The sequence below is a fragment of the Sorex fumeus genome, unplaced genomic scaffold (assembly GCF_029834395.1).
Source record: "Sorex fumeus unplaced genomic scaffold, SorFum_2.1 ptg000002l, whole genome shotgun sequence".
Taxonomy (NCBI): Eukaryota; Metazoa; Chordata; class Mammalia; order Eulipotyphla; family Soricidae; genus Sorex; species Sorex fumeus.
Genome location: NW_026606059.1, coordinates 11,649,635 through 11,671,069, shown reverse-complemented (window position 1 = coordinate 11,671,069; position 21,435 = coordinate 11,649,635). Strand labels below are relative to the sequence as shown.

The 21,435-nt window shown below is 45.1% G+C and overlaps 1 protein-coding gene across 2 annotated transcripts in view; it reads right to left on the bottom strand.

The window, feature by feature from the left end:
* The window catches only part of NBN (nibrin), a 58,273-nt gene extending 38,244 nt beyond the window's left edge, over positions 1-20,029 (bottom strand). For both annotated transcript variants that reach the window (XR_008795508.1, XM_056137597.1), the window contains exons 1-8: positions 19,934-20,029; positions 17,230-17,360; positions 15,290-15,438; positions 14,809-14,968; positions 11,543-11,646; positions 7,963-8,080; positions 6,401-6,594; positions 3,456-3,553 (exon numbers count right to left, since the gene is read on the bottom strand). Coding sequence is in view for 1 of the 2 variants with exons in the window: in XM_056137597.1 (XP_055993572.1) it covers positions 3,456-3,553; positions 6,401-6,594; positions 7,963-8,080; positions 11,543-11,646; positions 14,809-14,968; positions 15,290-15,438; positions 17,230-17,360; positions 19,934-19,970 (991 nt within the window). In the remaining variant the exon portion in view is untranslated. The remainder of the gene's footprint in view (positions 1-3,455; positions 3,554-6,400; positions 6,595-7,962; positions 8,081-11,542; positions 11,647-14,808; positions 14,969-15,289; positions 15,439-17,229; positions 17,361-19,933) is intronic.
* Between the last annotated feature and the right edge of the window lie 1,406 nt (positions 20,030-21,435).

Genomic DNA, 21,435 nt, shown 5'->3' with positions numbered 1-21,435 from the left:
AAAAACAGAAACCAGCAAATGTGGGACACAAAGAATGACTCACCACCCAAGGATGCCACTTGCCTTGACTTTTTCGTTGTGTTCGAGTCCCGCTAGCAGGGCTTTTTGTCTCCCAAACAGTGATCCACTGTCAGGAAATGGCTATTTACGACCCAAGCGCTTTCTAAAGGCCACACAGAGTTCTCGGCTTTTCTTTGGTTCTCTCAGTGCCCAGATTCAACCGACAGCTAGAGAGAGGCATTAGACTCTGAATGAATTCTGGGGACATTTAGTCATCAGCCAGGAGAAAGATTCAGCAAACCACAACTGCACCGAGAGAAGTTCCTTGGACAGATTTTTTACAAGAACTCAAATTTCTTTTTAATCCTTGGACAGATTTTCACAAGAACTCAAAGTACTGGTATATTTTGTAAAACTGCGGTGGTCCCACCAACTAGTGCCAGGTGGGGGGAATGATAACGATGAGTGAATGTAGCGAGAGCCTTTAAAAGTGCTTGTATTTGAAGCACTTTTTCAAAAAAAAAAATTTACTTTCTTTGGAGCACGGGAAGTGGGGGAGGGGGCACACCCAGTGATACTCAGGGCTTACTCCTGGCTCTGCACTCAGGAATTACTTCTGGCAGGCAAGGAGGACCGTATGGGAAACCAGAGGTCAAACCCAGGTAGGCTGTGTACAAGGCAAATACCCTATGGGCTGTACTATCGCATTAGCCATGGAAGTACTTTTTTTTTTTTTTTTTTTGCTTTTTGCTTTATGGGTCACACCTGGCTCCTGGCTCTGCACTCAGGAGTTACTCCTGGCGGTGCTCAGGGGGCCATATGGGATGCTGGGAATCGAACCCGGGTCGGCCGTGTGCAAGGCAAACGCCCTACCCGCTGTGCTATCGCTCCAGCCCCTGTGGAAGTACTTTAAAAAAGAAAGATACACAGCAAGGACTCAGTAGCGGGAGCATGAGGGCAATGGTATCGAAGGAACATATGTTGGTCTCTTTGGTTCTTGGATCACACTCTGGTGCTCAGAGGTTACTCCTGGCTCAGTGCTCCTGTGGAGGTTGCGCCTGCTAGTGGGGGTGGGGGGGGCATACAATGTCGAGAACTGAGTCTGAGCCTCCTACCCGCCAAGCACATGCTCCAGCCTGCCCAACTGCGTCTCAGGACTGAAGAAACATTCATATCCGAACGATATGACACTAGCCACTCCCCTGATCCTGTGTTGTACCTTTACCTCTCCTAGACACGCCCACACTACCCTCTCTCCAAACTTCACAGGACAGACGCCACCTACACTGTCCTACAACTAGGTCACAAGAGCACTGGCTTTAGAATCACTGGTCTGAATCAAAATACTCCTGAATTTTCTGCTCAGTATCTGCTTCATTTCTTAACTTCTCTGTATAGTTGTTATACAACTATAAAATACAATTCATACAATTTATCTTAAAAATAATTGATTCATGTTGTTCTGTTTTGTTTTGGGCCACATCCAAGGGTTCCTCGGGACTCACTCATGGCTGTGCAGAGTGACCACTCCTGGGAGTGTTCAAGGTACCCACATGCAGTGCCAGGTATGCCAACTGGGGTCGGTGGGTGCAAGGAAAGCCCCTTCATCTGGGTATACTTCTCTGACCCAAGTGATTAACTTCTGGCGATGTGAAACACTTAACTTCAGTTTGCCAGTTCCTAAGGCAGAGTCTGGCAAACTCCCAGTGGCGTACCCAATATGCCAAATACTAGTAACAATGATGGGTCTCATTCTCCTAACCCTGAAAGAGCCTTGAACGTGGCACTTTTTAGAATCTCAGGGCTAGGATGAAGGAGACTTTACTGGTGCCTGCTCGAGGCAATTGAGGAAAAACAGGATGATCGTGATCGTGATCGTGAAGGCAGTAGTTATTGGGACAAATCAGTGACCACACACCTACAAGGTGGTCCCAGCTCTAGCCTCTCTGAGCCTCTCTGCAGATGATCTCCCAACCCGCCCATGCCTTTCTGTGAGCTGCAGCAGTAACGGGGCCCGGAGAGCAGACGGTGACGGCGCTATCTGGCCTGTGTCTCAGTCTAGTAGTGAGTGCTGACAATGAGCTACAGAAAAAAAACAGCACGCAAATCAGTACATACTAAATGCAGATGTTCTGACAACTAGAGAACAAATAAAGCAACTAAATGAGCATACAGAAATTTTAAGGGAGAAAAGCAAGGAGGATGGAAGCTGGAGAAATAGGACAGCAGGCAGGATGCTTGCTGTGTCTGTGGCCAACCTAGCTGGATCCCCGGTTTCCCAGAGGATGCCCCGAGCCCACCAGGAAGTGATCCCCAAGTACGGAGGCAGAAGTAAGACCTGCGCATCACTGGGTGTGCCCCTCAAAACAAAACAAAACAAAACAAAAAAGCCAGGAGGAAAACTAAGAGAATCATCTTGATGACAATAGTGGCTTAACTGTATTTTTTTTTAATTAGGGAAAGATGTTTTAAATAAGGAAGGAGTTTTATGACTGCCTTTGAGTAATGTGGCTTTTGTGACAGTCAATACAGAGACACCTATAGTGAGATTCTTTACCTACCCATGAACTCATGCCAAGGAACTAGGAATCATTTCCAGTTCCTCCAGCACCAATTTCTGTGGTTACCCAACACATTCTGCTCCTAAACACTTCACAACCACCTCACACACCCAGGTCTGCATGGCTGTTTCCCTTTATCACTCCCCTTCTGCTGTTCTCCTCACTGCTGCTATAGCAGACTGGTTCTCGCTGGATTCTCTGCTACCCAGATTCTCCCACGGTGGCCTCTTCTGGTCGACCACCCAGGCCAGGGGACCTGAGGGCTCCCTCTGCGGTGGATCCTTTCCTGACCAATTCCCGGCACTAGAGAATCCCCTGTCCGCGCCTCTCTTGCGCTTGGCTCGAACTGATCAGGTCTACCCCTTGGCGACTTGGCTATATCGTGACTTTCGGACTATCAAGTTCTCAGGAACGGATATCCTGTGTGCCCCTTTTGCCACTGCATCTTCTTCTGCTAATCACTATTGTTATCACAGATGTTTACTGAAGGAACAATGAAAAAAAGAGAGAAGCAGATGAGTTATAAAAAGGGATACAGAGGGTCACCCTTTGGCAAGTAAAGAATAATGTCCTTAAAGTCTGGCCTTGAGTTACACAATAAAGTCACTGTCCTCCCGTTGTTCATCGATTTTGCTCAAGGGGCCCCAGTAATGTCTCTATTTTTTAAGACTTGTTGTTACTGTGTTTGGCATATCGAATACGTCACAGGTAGCTTGCCAGGCTTTGCCGTGCGGGCGAGATGCTCTGGGTAGCTTGCCAGGCTCTCCAAGAGGAGTAGAAGAATCGAACCCGGCTCAGCTGGGCCAGCTGAGCACAAGGCAAACACCCTACCACTGTTGCTAAAAAAAAAAAAAAAAAAAAAAAAAAAGTCTATAAAATGATACTTCTGATTACCTGGACTGGGCTGTCCCTTAGGATCACAGTAATTATCTGTTGTCATAAAAATAACCGCCAATCCAATTTCTGCTTCAGGAATGGGTCGAAGACCTTGCCTATTGAGAAACAAAGAAGTTTTAGTGTTACCATATACCAAAGCCTTTAACTTTTATTAAGATGTTTGCTGCTCCTGCCTTCCCGAGAGAGATATCTCATTCCCACAAGACTCATTTCATCTGTAAAATAAAGGTCTGAAATATAACCTATATCCCAGCTCTAAGATTCTATCATTTTCAGAAGAACAACAGTGCCACACGGACGAAGCAATGAAATAGATTTTTATAAGGAATTCTATGATTAATAAGGTCCTGTCATCAAACTTGAAAGAGAGAAAAAAGGGAAAAAAAGTACAAAGCATTGTATTACTTTTCAAGTGTTAACAAGTTTTAGTCAGTTTTAAGTTTACAAAATCAAATCATTTTATCTGATATACATGCATACATGTATGCATGTATATCAATTGTGAATTGTGAATCAATCCTATTATTGTGAATCATTGTGAATCAATCCATTGTGAATCAATCCTATTATTCTGCAATGAAAGTGGTGGTTAATTTGTGCCATGACAAGAATGTGATAACATTTTATAGAAACTACCCCTCGCTTGTGAAGACCAAGCTACAAAACTCCTTTCCAGATTTACTGAAAACATTTTAAGGAACTGGGGCTGAGAACAGAGCCCAAAGGGGTGAAGAGCATGCGTGGAGCGTGTGCATTTCTGAGTCTGACCTTGTCACTGCATGCTCTCCAGCACTGCCAACTCCTGAGCACTGGGCCCTGAGCACTGCCAGGCCCGATCAGCGCTGTCATCACCCACTGGAGCAATGAACCGTCGGGTCTTTGCCAATGGGTCTCAAGCAGGAAGGGTCCCCAGTTTCCCAGCATCACCTCTGGGGAGTCCCATAAGAAACAGGCAAAACTTCGGGAGAGTAATTTTTTTTAAAGGGAGGACGACAATGATCCCAACTGAAATAGGAACATGTCTTTCACAGAAGAGAATCAAACCCAACAACCGCCTAAAGGACCCAAGAGACATCAAGAGACATCCCCCAAGAACTCAAACGATAACAGTGATGCTGGGGAAACAAATCCAGGTCATGCAGCCTGACCTCAGCCATGTGCCACTGACACTCCAAGTTCAGTCTGCAGGGAAAGCAGTGGCACCCAGGAATAGTCTATAGAGAGGCAGTGGGCCACGGCCTGGATGTCTGTGTCACTGATTCTGACACCACCCAGTGAGAAAACAGCCTATCACTATGGCCATGGCTCTAGCTGAGTCCAATTTGCCTCGACCAAAATTCGGTCTGGCCTCAGTTGTCACTGAACTGACGGAACTGTGGCAGCCACAGCTATCAGTGGTCTGGACTCAGTGGACATGGACAGGGGTTACTGAAGGCACAGGCTTTCTCAAACTATAAAACTGCTCTCCTGGGGCTGGAGTGATAGCACAGCAGGTAGGGCATTTGCATTGCATGCGACTGACCCGGGTTCTATTCCCAGCATCCCATATGGTCCCCCGAGCACTGCCAGGGGTAATTCCTGAGTGCAGAGCCTGGAGGAACTTTTGTGCATCGTTGAGTATGACCCCCCCCCCCCCAAAAAAAAAAAACACCTGCCCTCCTGCTCAAGAAAAACTCTATGGGAGGCCAGAGAATACAGAACAAAATGGCCCCTGGCGATGGGAGGGACCAGCCTGAGCACAGCTCCACCCCGAGCGCCCTTCTTCAGTTCCCTAGAAGGCAGGAAGAGGCCACGGTGGCCTGCCTTCCCCAGGTACTGTAAAGGTTCAGTGTCTGACATGGGCGTGACTCTCAGAACAGCCAGGCTGGCACACAGCCCTGTGTGTTGGCTCTCGGAGCGTCCCACAGGGAACACACTCCCTGAAAGAGGCCTTCTCTGTTTATTTTTGTCTTTTTTTTTTTTTTTTTTTGCTTTATGGGTCACATCCGGCGATGCTCAGGGGTTCCTAGTGCTGTACTCAGGAATTACTCCTGGCAGTGCTCGGGGGACCCTAAGCGATACCGGGGATCGAACCTGTGTCAGCAGCGCGTAAGGCCAATGCCCCACACCGCTGTACTATCCAGCCCCCAGATCTTATCTATTAAAAATAAACTTCTCCCCTTTCCCCTGCTATCTGGCTTCCTTGGTGTGCATTTATCATTATCATTTTTCTTTATAGCCCCCCTGACTGTTCCGACAGTAGTATGGACCTAGAGTAACATGGACCTCGCCATCCTGTTTGCCACTAAATTCACAGTGCCTAGAAAATACCGGAACCACTATCCCGGTTTATTTTAGTTGGAGATAATTTGTTTTTTCAGTTTCTGTACCACACCCAGTGATGTTCAGGGTTACTCCTGGCTCTGTACTAGGAATCACTCCCGAGGCTCGGTGATCCAACCACATGGGATGCTGGGGATCAAAGCCCAGTTGGCCGAGCAAGCATCTTACCCTCAGTGTGTCTCACTAACCCTGGAGGGCAAATACATTTCAGCTCCAGGCAATTTGGGGGGAATTTTAACTTTCTCAAGTTTTACATATTCTAAAGAAAAGCATATAGGTGTTTTATATATATATATAATTGTCCTCCCATTGTTCATCGATTTGCTCGAGCAGGCCCAGTAACGTCTCCATCGTGAGACTTATTGTTACTGTGTTTGGCATATCGGATACATCACGGGTAGCTTGCCAGGCTCTGCTGTGCAGGCGAAATACTCTCGGTAGCTTGCCAGGCTCTCCGAGAGGAACGGAGGAATCGAACCCGGGTCGGCCATGTGGCTGCGTGCTAGGCAAACGCCCTACCGCTGTGTTGTTGCTCCAGCCCATATATATATACACACACACACACACACACACATATATATCTCACTTTATTATTCTTTCACCAGTTAATAATACCATACCTTTGGAGAATATCCACAATGGAAAGAATCCACGTTTTCTGTGAGTCAGGAATCAACGTAGATGCGTTTGTTATTCCCACGTCAACAACACAAGTTCCAGGAGCAGAAAAAAAACGATCATCTTCTTTATTTTCTTCTGTCAACAGCCTCGCCTTTCCTCCTCCGAAAACTACCGCTGAACTCAACTTTTTATGCTGAAAGTGGAAAGTGGAAAGAAAAAAAAAAAGTTACAATTAGTTTTAATAAATCAAAAAGTCACAATTAATTTCTTAGTGGGGAGTATTCTTGACCCTGCTGGGGGTCACATGGGGTATGGCTAAAGGCCCTGGGGGTGCCCTGGGGGCTTTGGTGGTACCTGGTGTCTTGGTGGTGCCCTGGGGCCTTGCAGTACCAGGGACCAACTCAGAGAGTAGCAGGTACAAGGTCTGTGCTTGGCCCCTTGAGCCACAGTGGAGTCCCAGAATCAGACAATTAAGTCCCCCAAGTATGCCGGTAAGATTTGAGAAGGACTATAAAATTAAGATTTAAGTAAATCTGATCCCACATCTTGAAGACAAGCTGCACTTCCGCTCTGAGAGAATCCTTAATCTAGCAGAAACTACTTCAGGAGCCCTAAGAGGGAACATGACACTGTCCGCAGAGGCCGCCACAGGCATCTGGATGCTGATTTGGCCAACTGTCCCCTCCAAATCCACGTCCTTTTCTCACTCGTATCTTCACATAGGTTTAATAGATTAACTGACAGATGCCCACAGATACCAGGTCCATCTATGTGGACGCTGGCCATGTTCAGAGCCTGGGCACTTCCTTTTTTCATTTTTAACATTCACACATTGATACAAAATTCTCAGGCAATGCACCAATAGGGATTGGTAAGAATAATCATGTCACCTAGTTTTTAATTTTCTTTTTTTTTTTCGACGCACAAGGTAAATATTTATCAAGGAGGCTGAGCCTAAGTTCTAGTCGGAAATATAGCTTGGGATCACTTCTCACAATAACAAGGCCTCGAGGGAGGACGATGTAGTTACAATGACAAGGCCAGGAGGGCGGACGATGTAGTTGCACTGAAGGACTCTACGCTACAACCTGCTCCCTTCCAGTGTTCTGGCAAAGTTTCTGAAGCCACAACTGCGAAAACGGTTCTGTGTTCAGAGGATGAGGAAGAATCGCTGGGGCTGGAGGCAGTACAGCAGGGAAGACACTTGCCCTGCACCTGGCAGGCCTGAGTTCGATCCCTGTCACTCCACATGATGCCCTGAGCTCTGCCAGGAGTGATCCCTGAGCACAGAGCCAGGAGTAAGTCCTCAGCACCTCGTGGTATGGCCCCAAACCTCCCAAAAAGAATCAAGAAGAAAAGGGGAATAAAGGTGCCTTCCAAATAAGAAGCCATAAACAATGTGTGGCATAGAGCCATAAGACATTAGTTTGGCTAAATCTGATCAGACACTGAAGGCATTCAAGCATGGCACTAGCCAGCAAGTAATCTTTTCTTTTCTTTCTTTTTTTTTTCTTATGTAGGAAGTAATCTTTTCTTTAGGAAAATTAGCTTATAGCATTACCTGTTTAGCACTTAGAAATACAAATGTTTTTCCTCTGAAGATGTGTTTTCTTTCCTGCCGCCCTGACAGATCAATCTTCTTGCTTCCAATAGTTGGTTCATCGATAGAAGGACAAAAACTGTAAAATAAAGTACATCCTATTCATTTAATATTCCACGTGTACACCATTACACTGATAAATGTTGTAGTATTTGATTTCCAAAAGGCATTACTGTATGCCTATTGAGAGTTTTACCTGGAAAAAAAATGATCAAAAGTTTCTAAATGCTTTTTGAGAAATATGGAGATAGGTGCCACATAAAATAGCAAAACTGCTCATTACTCTTTACAAATAGAAAATACAAAAGTGGACAACTATAACAATGAATGAATGAATTATACAAATGTATGAATGACACAAATTATAACGGTTATGAGAAACATCATTTATAAAGATGGAATTCTTTTCGCACCTGGGTTTGCATGAGTACCAATATGTGTGTTCATAGACCAACATGAACTTCTATAAACCGTTTTCCGTTAGATCTCTTCAAAGTACTGAAGACACATAAAGAATTAATTTTCTCAGTTAAAATAAAATTCATAAAGATATAAAAACACAGTCCTGGGGCCAGAAAGATTGTACAGTGGGTAGGCACTTGCCTTTCACGCAGCCCCCCGGGTCCTCTTTGGGCCACTATGGAGTCCCTGAGCCCACCAGGAATGAGCCCTGAGTGCAGAGCCAGGATGAGTCCCAAGTACTGCTGAATGGTGTAGCCCCAAACCAATAAAACCAAACAAACAAGAGACCCTCCCCCATAACCACTATCTTCCAGTTCTTTAAATGTAATGCTAAAAGATATCTTTAATCATCCACAGAAATGAGGGAAAACAGAGAAGTTATTTAAATAAGTAATTATTAATTCTCTCATTAGTCGGCAGTATTAACTTTCCATATTATTGGCTCTTTTGCTACATTTATTTACAATCGACCAGTCTTTGAGCTTTTTATCTTTTATAAAATTTCTAATTTTCATAGACAGAAGCACCCAATATTGTCAAGGTACTAGTCCTTCCCAACTTTTATTTGTAGATAAAATGAAATTTCAATAAAAATTTTCAGCAATTTATTTTATGGATACAGATTAACAAACTATCTCTAGAGTTTCAAAAAAGGTTCAAAATCGCTAATAAAACACTGAAGGAGAAGGACAAATGTCATAAATAGAACTCAAGACTTAAGTTAAGCCATACTAGTGAAGAGAATGTATATTAAAAAAAATGGATAATCAGTGTGAGAGAACTGAGAGCCCAGAAAGATCATGATAATACAACAGGCTGATCACACTGAAGTGACCCTCTGACAAAGGAACAGAAACAGTACAGGAAGATTTTCAACAAATAATAACAAACTAGACATCCACAGTGAAAACAAATTCAAAGAAGCAAAAACCAATTTGCATCCAAACTGTAAATTCTCCATAAAAAACAGTTCAGGGAGAGGTGATAAACAGACACTTTCTCAAAGGTGGTCAACAGATGGTCAACAGACATATGAAAAAAAAATTTATCATCACTGCTTATGAAAGGACTGTGAATCCAAATGACAAAGAGGAATGAGAATGACCCATATCAAAAGTGCAGAAACAATAAGCGCTTGCGAGAACGCAACACATAAGGATCGTTATCCACAGAGAGTGGGACCATTCCATGGCTCTGCCTCTTCGGAAAAGGCTTGGAGACTTCTGCAGAAACTAAGAACAGAGCTGCCTCCGCCCATGCAATTGCACTTGTGGGCATCTACCAACCAAATACAAAACCAAGAATGCAGAGCGAGATAGATATACCTATGTTCAGTGTAGTGTGACATGATTCACATACAATAACCAAGATCTGGGAACAATCCAAGAGCCCAACAATGGGTGAGCAGCAGAGAAACTGTGGGACATTACATATACACACAATGGGACACGGTCAGCTCTGCAAAGGGATGAAATCTTGCCTCTGCTGAAACTCGGCTAGAAGAGGAGAAAGTGACTCAGAAGGAGAAAGGCAACACCAGAGGATCTCACACATCTGGGGAGCCTGGGAAGAGCAAGCAAGAGAGTAGACAGTCCCCAGCGGAAATGACCCTGAGACATGGCCCCAGAGCTGTGAGCTGAGGGCGGGGGAGGTGGTCTGGGATGAGGGTGTGGGATGGACTTCAAGAAAAAAATGGCGGTGGGATTCGGGTACACTGGTGTAGGAGCAATGCAAGCATAATAATCATAATCATGTGTTTTTTTTAAATTAAATTAATACTTCAGAATACATCACTGCCCTAACATGATTAATTAAAGAACTTGTCCAAAATAGAGGAGGGCATGGCTGGAGATCTCCCTGGTGCCATGACCATTTTCACAAACAGTGCCAGTGGTTACTCCTGAGCACGGAGCCAGGGCCGAGCCCTGAGAATCGCCAGTAGGGATCCCAGTTCTCCTGACCACTCCTCATCCCCAAATCAGCAGGGAATCAGCCCATGAGAAGGTGGGGACAAACAATGATATGTTAAGTGAAAAAAGCCATTCTTTAAATACATAGGGCTTATTATTCAACACACAGGAAATTGACACAAGTGTTATTTTCTCAATATTATAAAGAATTACCATAGGTAGTTATTTATTCAGTATTAGAGAGAATTACTATAAAAATTCAGGGCTGGAGCAATAGCACAGCGGGTAGGGAATTTGCCTTGCACGCGGCCGACCCGGGTTCGATTCCCAGCATCCCATACAGTCCCCAAGCACTGCCAGGAGTAATTCCTGAATGCAGAGCCAGGAATAACGCCTGAGCATCGCTGGGTGTACCCCCCCCAAAAAAAATTTTTTTTACTTTGTAATAATAAGGTAATAATAATTCATAAAAAATCATACTTAAAAGCTACATAAGAGACTATTATTCCTACAATATAAAATTCTGGAAAAGGATAATTCATGGGGAGCAAAAGATCAAAGATTGCTGGGAGCTGGGGAAATAAGATGAATAAGCTGGCAAAGAACAGAGTCATTTAAGAGTTACTCAGGGCTTACTCCTGGCTCTGCTCTCAGGGATCACCCCTGATAGGGTTGGGGAACCAGAGGGAGCATGGCGGAGTGAAGCCAGCAAGCGCTCTACCTGGTTCACTCTCTCTGGGCACTCTTCCATAGTCTTCTATGGATATGAGCTCAAGTAGCACTGTTGCAGTGTCCTCCCGTTGTTCATCGATCTGCTCAAGCGGGCACCAGCAACGTCTCCATTGTGAGGCAAACGTCCTACCCGCTGTGCTATCGCTCCAGCCATGAGCTCAAGTATAAAGTCTATTTGGTGGAGCTAAGAAACCAGCGCCACTTTGCACACGTGGAGTTCTGCGTTCAGTCCCTAGGACCACAGACATACGTACTCATACACACGAACCCAAAACAACCAGAAACTCCATGGGGTAACTTTACGCAGTAACAAAAAAGTTCTTGACTGAGACAACTATAAAGTGACATCCACACACCAGCAATTACGAGGCAGGGAACCTAAATGAAATCAGTGTTAGCATCTTCTGTTCATCACCATATTAAAGGCAACAACCTACCTTCCGGCTTGTGGCGGCTGTTTCCCAGACTGAACTGCTTTAACAAACTCAGTGAAATACTCCGGCTTCACTATTGTACGGCCACAAATGAGCGCACAGATTGTCTGCAAAGCAGAAAACATATGTGAATGCATACGCTCCTATCACTCAGATGCTATTAAAAAAAAAAAGTTTACACTCCTGGGAATATATCCCAGAGAGGCAAAAAAGTATAGTCGAAGTGACATCTGCACTTGTTTGTTCATTGCAGCACTCTTTACAATACTCAGAATCTGTAAAAAACCTGAGTGCCCGAGAACAGATGACTGGTTAAAGAAACTTTGGTACCTTTACACAATGGAGTACTATGTAGCTGTTAGAAAAGGTGAAGTCATGAAATTTACATACAAGTGGTACTACATGGAAAGTAGCATATTAAGCGAAATGACTCAGAAAGAAAGGGATAGACATAGAAAGACTGCATTCATCTGGGGAACATAAAGTAACAAAATAGGAGACTAACACCCAAGAATGGCTGAGATTAGTACCAGGAATTTTACTCCATGACTTGGAGGCCAACCACACATACTAGGGAAAAGGGAGCTCAGATAAAGAGGGGAACACCAAATAAAGGTGTTGGGAGGACCCTCCCAGGATGGGAGAACCATGCTGAAAGTAGACTATAGACCAAACATGATTGCCACTCAATGTTTCTTTTGCAAACCACAACACTCAAAAGGAGAGAGAGAACAGAGGGGAATGCCCTGCCACAGAGACAGGGTGGGATGGGGGGGGGGGGGTGGTGGTGGGAGGGATACTGGGATCCGTGGTGGTGGGAAATGGGCACTGGTGGAGGGATGGGTATTTGATCATTGTATAATTGAAACCCAAGCACAAAAATGTGTAAGTCTGCAACTGTACCTCATGATGTCTCACTATTAAAAAATTTTTTTAATAAAATAAAAAAATAAATAAATTTAAAAAAGTTTAACGTATAGACTACAAAGAAAACGCTTTTTATGTAATTATTATTATTATTATTATTATTATTATTTTGGTGGGGGTGGTTTTGGAGTCACAGCTGGTGATGCCCCGGGGGTTACTCCTGGCTCTGCACTAAGGAATTGGTCCTGGCCATGCTCAGGGGACCATATGGTATGCCGGAAATCGAACCCAGGCTGGCTACATGCAAAGCAAGAGTCCTGCCCACTATACTATCTTTAAAAAAAAAAAAAACTTTATCTCCCTACATTTATAAAGGTGTCACAGTCTATAGGATACAATACTGTGACTGCTTAGTTTTAACACACAAATCCTTCTATAACCACTTTGTTTTAACATACAAATCCTTCTATAATCACTCTACATACACCAAGCCACCAATTATATATTACTTGGGGAACAACATAACCTAAAATATAAGTCAATTAGAAAATGTATTGCACAGGGCCAGAGAGATAGTGCAGTGGGTAGGGCATTTGCTCTGCATGTGCCCAACCCAGGTTTGATTCCTGGAATCCTATATCCAAGCTTCACCAGGAGCAATTCCTGAGTGCAGAGCCAGGAGTAAGCCCTGAGCATCGTCAGGGACGTCACTCACACCACACCTCTCCTCATCCTGCCAAAACAATGGATTCCAGTTGGGCTGAGAGATAGTACAGTGGGTAGGGTTCTTGCCTTGCACACACAGCGGACACCCCAAATGGTTTGATCCCTGGTACCCCCAAGTGGTCCCCTGGGTCTGCCAGGAGTAATTCCTAAACACAGAGTCAGGAGTTAGCCCTGAGCACCATGGGCTGTTTAGAAAACATTACAATGCTAAAAATCCTCCTTGGAACTGAGGAAATATATTATCTGCCCAGAGATAAACACAAAAAACAAGCTCTCCTGAGTCTAGCTGCTTTTTCAACAGATGGAAGTTATGGAATAAAATATTTTATGATTTTTAGCTTATTTTTTAAAAATCTTTATATTGGGGCTGGAGCAATAACATAGTGGGTAGGGCGTTTGCCTTGCACGCGGCCAACCCAGGTTCGATTCCCAGCATCCCATATGGTCCCCCAAGCACAGCCAGGAGTAATTCCTGAGTGCATGAGCCAGGAGTGACCCCTGTGCACCGTCGGGTGTGACCCAAAAAGAAAAAGAAATTTACTTATATAAATGTGCTCCACACAAATAGATTTTTTTTTTTCAGTGAGTGGGTGGAGGAATTTCCAAACAGCCAAATGGACAATTTTTAATGGGTTTATTTTACGTATTAACATAAACTGGCACCCAGAAGACTAATCACTCTGCTGAACTTTTATGAAATTCAGCATCTCCTTAAGGTAAGTATCTACAACTCCCTAGTCTGTGAGGATTTATTCATATAATATTAAATGATAGGAACTTAAAATGTTCTTGCAGATAAGACCTTTTGTTCGTTTGGGGGCCACCTCCAGCTGTGCCTGGAACTCCTGGTTCCAGGATGACTCCTGGTGGGCTCATAAGTGGTGCTGGGTGTAACTTCGGCCGGCTGCATGCAAGCCAAGCGCCTGACTCACTGGACCATCTCTCCAGTCTATAAAGAAGATCTAAAGCCAGGGCAAAAGCCATAGTACAGACGGTAGGGAGTTTGCTTGCTCACAGCCTACCTGGGTTCGATTCCCAGCATCCCATATGGTCCCCCAAGCACCACCTGGAGTAATTCCTGAGTGCATGAGCCAGGAGTAACCCCTGTGTATCACTGGATGTGGCCCAAAAAAGCAAAAAAAAAAAAAAAAAAAAAAAAAGTCCAAAACCGGAGAAGGAAACTTGATAGAGGATTCAAGAAATATTAACTCTGAAAATTAGTGACTGATGATCTCGTCATTTTCCTTTTTGATTAAAATTACAAACTGTGTATTACAATGTAATAAATTTCTTCTGATGAACAAATAACTCATTTTGAAAAACACTTCATCAAAATCCGAGAGAGCATTTTATATGGTATGCAAACACACAGACTTGGTATCTGTACTCAGCAACCAGCAGTTCTCATAGTTTTAAAGTAAATAACTTTAAAAATGTCGAGTACAGGGTTAGAGAGAGAACTCAGAGAGCTGAGCACAGGCTCTGCATGCAGGGAGGGCCTGAATAACTCTATGATCCCGGGAGGGGACCCCTAAGGAGGCCCTAAGCACGAGGCTGGGAGTAACCCCCGAGCACTGCAGGGTGAGCTCTCGCCTCACAAATGTCCCTGTACAGTGGACAAGTAAACTTACACTAAAAGGACTTCCTTAAACACCAGAAAAAGGCATCCGACTTACTTTAATGGTCACTTTCACTGTCGTCATGACGAGATGAGTACATTCTTCTGTCCAATTATTTACAGTAAGTCCCCCCAGCTGCAAGACTGCCTGATTTAAAGCGGCTTTTCCAGACGCATCTAAACAAGAAGAGCATGTGACCAGGGGCTCATACTCCACCCTGCAAAGGAGAATAAGTTACACAAGGATCATTAGAGCACTTTGAGCTCACATCACCCAGTGTTACTTTCATCTGTCTGGATCACTGAACTTTTGAAGTAATGATCAGTCCCTAGTCTTGAGCTGCAATTAAGGAAAGTAAAAAAAAAAAAATTATAGGTAACATGTTTTCACCCATGAGCTCTCAAACAAACATAGTTCCGGTCCAGGTTCTTGTGGTTAAGGGAGAGTTAGTTTTCCACTGTCTAAAAATATTCTTTCCTTGAGAGCTTCAGTAGTTCAAAACCAACTGATTTGGAAGATCAATTAAAAGATTGCTTACCTGAATTTACTTTCAAACACTCCAAAAGTAACTCGGTCTCCCGTTTTCAACACTAGAGAAAGGCCATTCTGCATTTTTTTCTCATTGACAAAGGTGCCATACTTAGAATTGTCTTTTATTGTCAGTTCAGGGATTTCTACTGCTTGACTCTGAGGGGAAAAAAAAATAAACCAAAAAGGACAGTAATTTAAAGTCTCATATAGGTCAAGGGGCCCAAGAGACACAAGATCCTGGCTTTGAATGCAGCAGAACTTAATCCCGGGCAGCACTAGGAGTGACCACTGAACACAGAGCCAGGAGTAGCTCCGAGCACCGCAGGGTTGGACCCAGAGCCCAGACCTGCAGAGCAGTCATTCAATCAACAGTGAATGAAAACGTCCTGATCCACTATCACTCTCCTTAGAATAATGCCTTTTTAATGATTCTAAAAGGATGGTGATAGCTGACCCCATCCCTCCCGCCTCCCCAAACTTACTTCACCCATCTGAGAAGCCTTTATACCTTACATAACACAGGACAGCTTTGTTCTCAAAGTTGTTTTGCTTTTTTTTTTTTTTTTACTTACAGCAGTTTCATTTTCTCTTTAGGAATTCCAATTATATTACTATTTCTAAAAGAATGTGAACCTGAAACCTAAGTATCACTTCTAAACTGATCCAACATTTGCTGGCATGCATTTTTTTTGTTCAGAAGAAGGACTTTTCTCTTATTGCCACCAGCATTATCAAGAGCCCAACTATGGGCATTCATATCTAGTACTGCTGATTATCAATGTTTGGGAGTAAATTAAACAAACAAGGCCAGGAAGGAAGTTGACAGTGTGTGACTTGCATGTTAGAGGCCCAGTTACTACATGGTCCTCTGAGCACTGAGCACTTCTGGGCATAGCCCCTGAGGATCATCAAACCAAAAATAAACCAAACAAATGACCCAAACCAACTTAAATCCATCCAAAAAAAAAAAATGTGGCATAATCTACAGTCACTTTCCCATATCAAGTGACTCCTGCTGTGAAAATTCATTCCCACGATGAAAAACCTCCATGAGGTGGGAAGTCACTGTGTTCTCAGGGTCACACAAACGCTTCAGGGTTGGGTCTTAAGGCTCCCAGATCTATTCTCAGGTTTGGCAGTGACTGACACAAAGTAAGTAACAAATGCTCAGCACGTAAATAAATATTGTTTTGTTTGTTTTTTTTTTAACGTCCTGAGTTGCTGAAAAAAAAAAAAACAGTGAAATGCTAAAAAAGAAATATCAAATCTGAAAATAAACAAAACCATTATACCACTGCCCCCAATTTTTACATTTTTTAATAAAAGAAATAAACTCAGGGCTGGAGAGATAGCACAGTGGGTAGGGCGTTTGCCTTGCACGCGGCCAACCCGGTTTCGATTCCCAGCATCCCATATGGTCCCTTGAGCATCGCCAGGAGTAACTCCTGAGTGCAGAACCAGGAGTAACCCCTGTGCGTCGCCAGTTGTGACACAAAAAGCAAAAAATAAATAAATAAACTCAAGGGGCCAGAGGGACAGTACAGAGGTAAGGACACTTGCCTTGCACAGGGTCAATCAGGGTTTTCTCCCTGGCCCCACATACGGTCCCCAGAGCTTGACACTCCTGATGGCTGAGTGCAGTGTGGTTCCAAAACCAAAACACCAAAACCCAAAGCAAACATCTCAGACCCAGGGAGATAGTGCAAAGAGGTAGTTGAACACCATTTGCATGCTCGAGGCCTGAATTTGATCCCCAGCACCCCAGAACTTACGCTAGAAAGAGTAGCCCTGATCAACACTGGGTGTGGCCCACAAACCAAAAACCAAGATCTAACATCCTCATGAAATGAAACCTATCTTACAAACCATCTTACATATGTACCAGGAAATGTCTGGGTAATTTCAACCACTGTACTGCACGCTAGTGAAATAAAGTTAGTAACATACCAGGTTGGTTACAGGAAAATTAGCAGCTAACATGGCATGATCTCGGCTGATTGACTTATCATCTTCAATGAGGATGTTACAGTTTTTCCTTCCAACTATGTATTCAACTCCCGTCAAAAGTCTGTATGGCTCTAAGAGAATGCAAAACAAAGAGAAACAAAAGTGAATCAGGAAAACCACTTATACACCTATGTACATTGTACGTGAAGCAAATATTTAGTTATTTAATTTAATAATGTAACATGTATTAACATTTTCTATTTAAATTCTGATTAGCAAATTTTTATAAATCAAATGTGTTTTCTAGGAATGTCTTGCTGAAAGATGCAAACATTTATCTAAAGACACAGAAAAGTTCTGCCATTTACCCCCCCAAAAAAAAATAGTATTAAAAAGTACCACTGCTAAACCAAATTAACATACAAATATGATCACCAAATAAAATCTCAAATACTATGCCATAAAGTAATAGTAATTTAAATATGTGGTACTGGGGGGAGGGGGCAGAGAGACAGTACAGCTGGTGGACCCTTGCTTTGCACACAGCGCCTGGGGCTTAATCAGGGCCAACCCAGAAGGTCCTCCTAGAACCATAAGGATCATCCCTGCATGCAGGGCCAGGAGTCAGCTCTGATCATGGCCAGGTGTGGCCCCCAAACAGAAAACAAATACATGATACTGGATACAAACCAATGGAAGGCACATACAAGAACTGGGGAATTTTAATTCTTACAGGGCGCCGTCCTCCAACCCTGGGTTGGACAAAACTTTTCCTGAGTGCCAGGCCTGAGAATTCCCAAGCTCTGACAGGCTGCTTTGGGGGGCATGGGAATACCAAGGCTACCCCAGTACCATGCAAGCCTTGCACACACTAAGCATGTGATTCCTGAACAAGGCCAAGTAGGGCCCCCCAAAGGCCACCCCCCTCCAAAACAAAAGAACCTTTTGTGTGTTTTCTTACTTTTTAAATAGCAGAATAAACAGCTTAAGCTTTCCTTAAAGAACAGACACATTTTTCTTCTGCATTGACCTCACAGAAACTTGAGAGCCAGCCACCAGCTACAACTATTCTTCCTAAATCACTTGCTCCTACCCATTCACACAGGCCACACAAACAATGCACTCTGGGCGTAGTTTTGATGACAAAAATGTGTGTGTGTGTGTGTGTGTGTGCGTGTGCGTGTGCGTGTCTGTCTGTAACAAAACTGTAGCAATGCTTTCCTGTGAATTTTTCTATTTTTCTTTTTTTATCCGAGATAACTCCAAAACCAGCCACCACCATGCTGAGACCACTCTCCACACGCATGAAGGTACCAGCAGTGGAACAAAGGCATGCGGGTCCCGGGGCTATCTCCAAGCCTGCTCAGATAGAAGCTGAGCATCCTCCACCCAGATCCTCCATCTTCCAGTAGGCCCAGGTCACACCCACCAACTGGACCCCTGGCACTGTGTAATCCCATCAACGTCCAAGACCCAGAGACTATAAAACTCAGCTCCCGGAAGTGACATCTTATTATCTCATGCTTACTTTGGACAAACTGGCAGGCTACCGAATGTAACTTGTCCACACGGCAGAGTCTGGCAAATTCCCCGTGGCGTACCCAATATGCCAAATACCAGTAACAATGATGGGTCTCATTCTCCTAACCCTGAAAGATCCTTGAATATGGCACTTTGTAAAATCTCAGGGCTAGGACGAAGGAGACGTTACTGGGGCCTGCTTGAGGCAATCGATTAACAAAAGGATGGTCGTGATTGTGAACATTAATTTTACACTTTTTATTGAATCACGGTGAGATACACAGTGACAAAGTTGTTTATGACTGGGTCTCAGTCGTAGGATGCTCCAATACCCTTCCCTCCACCAGTGCACGTTTCCCACCACCAATGTCCCCAGTGTCCCTCCTACACCCCAGTCTTCCAAGCACTTTTCCTCTCTCTGTCTCTGTGTGTGTCTCTTGCCTCTCTCTCTCCCCATTATGGTTTGCAATACCGGTACTGACAGAGCATCACCTAGAACCCTTTCCCTCCTTCCAGCACTGGGTCCTTGTCCAAGTGGCACTGTTTTAAAGGTCCTTTCTCTATCCTAGCTGGTCCCCTCGGGACAAGCTTCTGGCAGCGGCCCCGCCCTCCCACCTCTGGCTTCTCAGGCCCTTAAGTGTTGGTTTTATACTACAGTGTTTTGTTGTTGTTGTTATTGTTGTTTTTTGGGTCACACCCAGTGAAGCACAGGCATCACTCCTGGCAGTGCTCAGGGGAGACCGTATGGGATGCTGGGGATCAAACCCGGGTCGGCCACGTGCAAAGCAAACACCCTCCCCGCTGCACTACTGCTCCAGCCCCCATCCTATAGCTTTGTTGCTGTTGTTTAACACCCCCCCACACACACACAAACAAACACACACACACACACACACACACACGGGCGCATCCCGCCTCTTCCTCCTGGATGCACAGGGCCGGGGCCACGCCCAGGGAAGAGTCAGAGGAGGCGCTGAGCCCCTAACCCCACTCAGTCTCGGGGGTCTCTGCAGAAGGCGCCCGCACGCGCACCGCCGGGGGAGACACTAGGTGTCACTGCACGCCCCGGTCTGAGCCCGCCCAGCCCGCCCAACGCGGCCCCGGCCCGATCCCCGCGGGAGGCGGCGCCGGAAGCGGCAGCGCGGCGGGAACCCGGTCCCGGCCACTTCCCGTCCGCCCTTACCTCGGGCCGGGCCCGCGCCGGGGACGAGCTTCCACATGGGTCCGGAGCCCGGTCGGGCCGGGACGCAGACGGCCCGGTAACCGCAGCCCGGGCGGCGTGCGCGCTCCCGGCGACGGGCCCCGGGAAACGTGCTCGCTCCCGGCGACGGGCCCTGGGAAACGTGCGCGCTCCCGGCGACGGGGGCCCGGAGACGTGCGCGCTCCTGGTGAAGAGCCCCCGGAGACGTGCGCGCTCCCGACGAGGAGCTCCGGAGACGTGCGCGCTCCCGGCGACGGGCCCCGGGAAACGTGCGCGCTCCCGGCAACAGGGGCCTCAGGGACGTGCGAGCTCCCGACGAGGAGCCCCGAGGACGTGCGTGCTCCCGACGAGGAGCCCCGAACACGTGCGCGCTCCCGGAGCGCAGGGGCCGGTCGCTGCCTGGTGACCGGAAGCAGGTGTCGGCTGGAAAACGCTCAGCGACTGGCCTGTGGGCGGGTTTGCTGGAAACTGAGGGGAAGTGAGCATTTCAGTGAGCTGGGTTCTCCTGGAACCTGGTGACGCAGCAGCTGTGTTCTTGCATGCGTTTGCCAAGTCGTAAATTGCAGGATTCTGTATGGACTTGGGCGGAGGGGGTTCAGGGTTTCACCCCAGTTCAATGCACAGTTTTTCTTCTGCTTCAAGCTTCAAGTCAACTTCCGAGTAATATTTATGTTTCAACCAAACGCATTGAGCCAGAGAGATAATATGCAGGGGTCCAGCCCTCTCAACCCCATCCTGATTCTGCCCCTCCCACCCCCTATAGAAAAGCAGATCAATACTTTTTTTCTTCATGCCCTATAAAGGAGAACTGATGCTACTGAGCTTTGGGTTGATACCTCTTTGTTTCTAACCAGAATTCACAGAGTGACCCATGTGATAAAACATCAGAAATCTGGTATCACATTTACATTTTTTTATTGACTATCATAAAAATTAGAAGAGACTGAAGATTGGTAACAAGTTGCTCTGCCAATTGTCCCAGCTTCCGTGCTTCATATAGCTTGCACCGTCTCCTCTAACCTTTTTTTTCTTGTAAGCTCTTCTAGATCTTGAAGATGTTCGTGGAAGCTTGTCTCTACGGCTTGTCTAAAATGAAACGTGACTCAGAACTTAACCTTGGCAGTTTCTAAGATACTTGCTCCAATGGCTCATCACACAATATCACCACGTTAAAAAAGAATTTTTTTTTATTGAATATCCGTGAAATAGACCATTACAAAGCAGTTCATGATTGAGTCTCAGTCACACAATCATCCAAAACTCATTTCTTCACCAGTGTACATTTTCCATCACCTTTTTCCCTCTTATTACCCTCCAGAATTCCCTTCCTTAAGCCTGTTTCTATGGCAGACATTTCTTTCTCTCACTCCTTTGTGCATTATGGTTTGCAATACAGGTACTAAGAGGTCATCATGTTTGCTCAGGGTGTTCAGTATTTTAATCAAAAAGGTAAGACTGGAGTATTTTTTTTTAATTGTCACCTT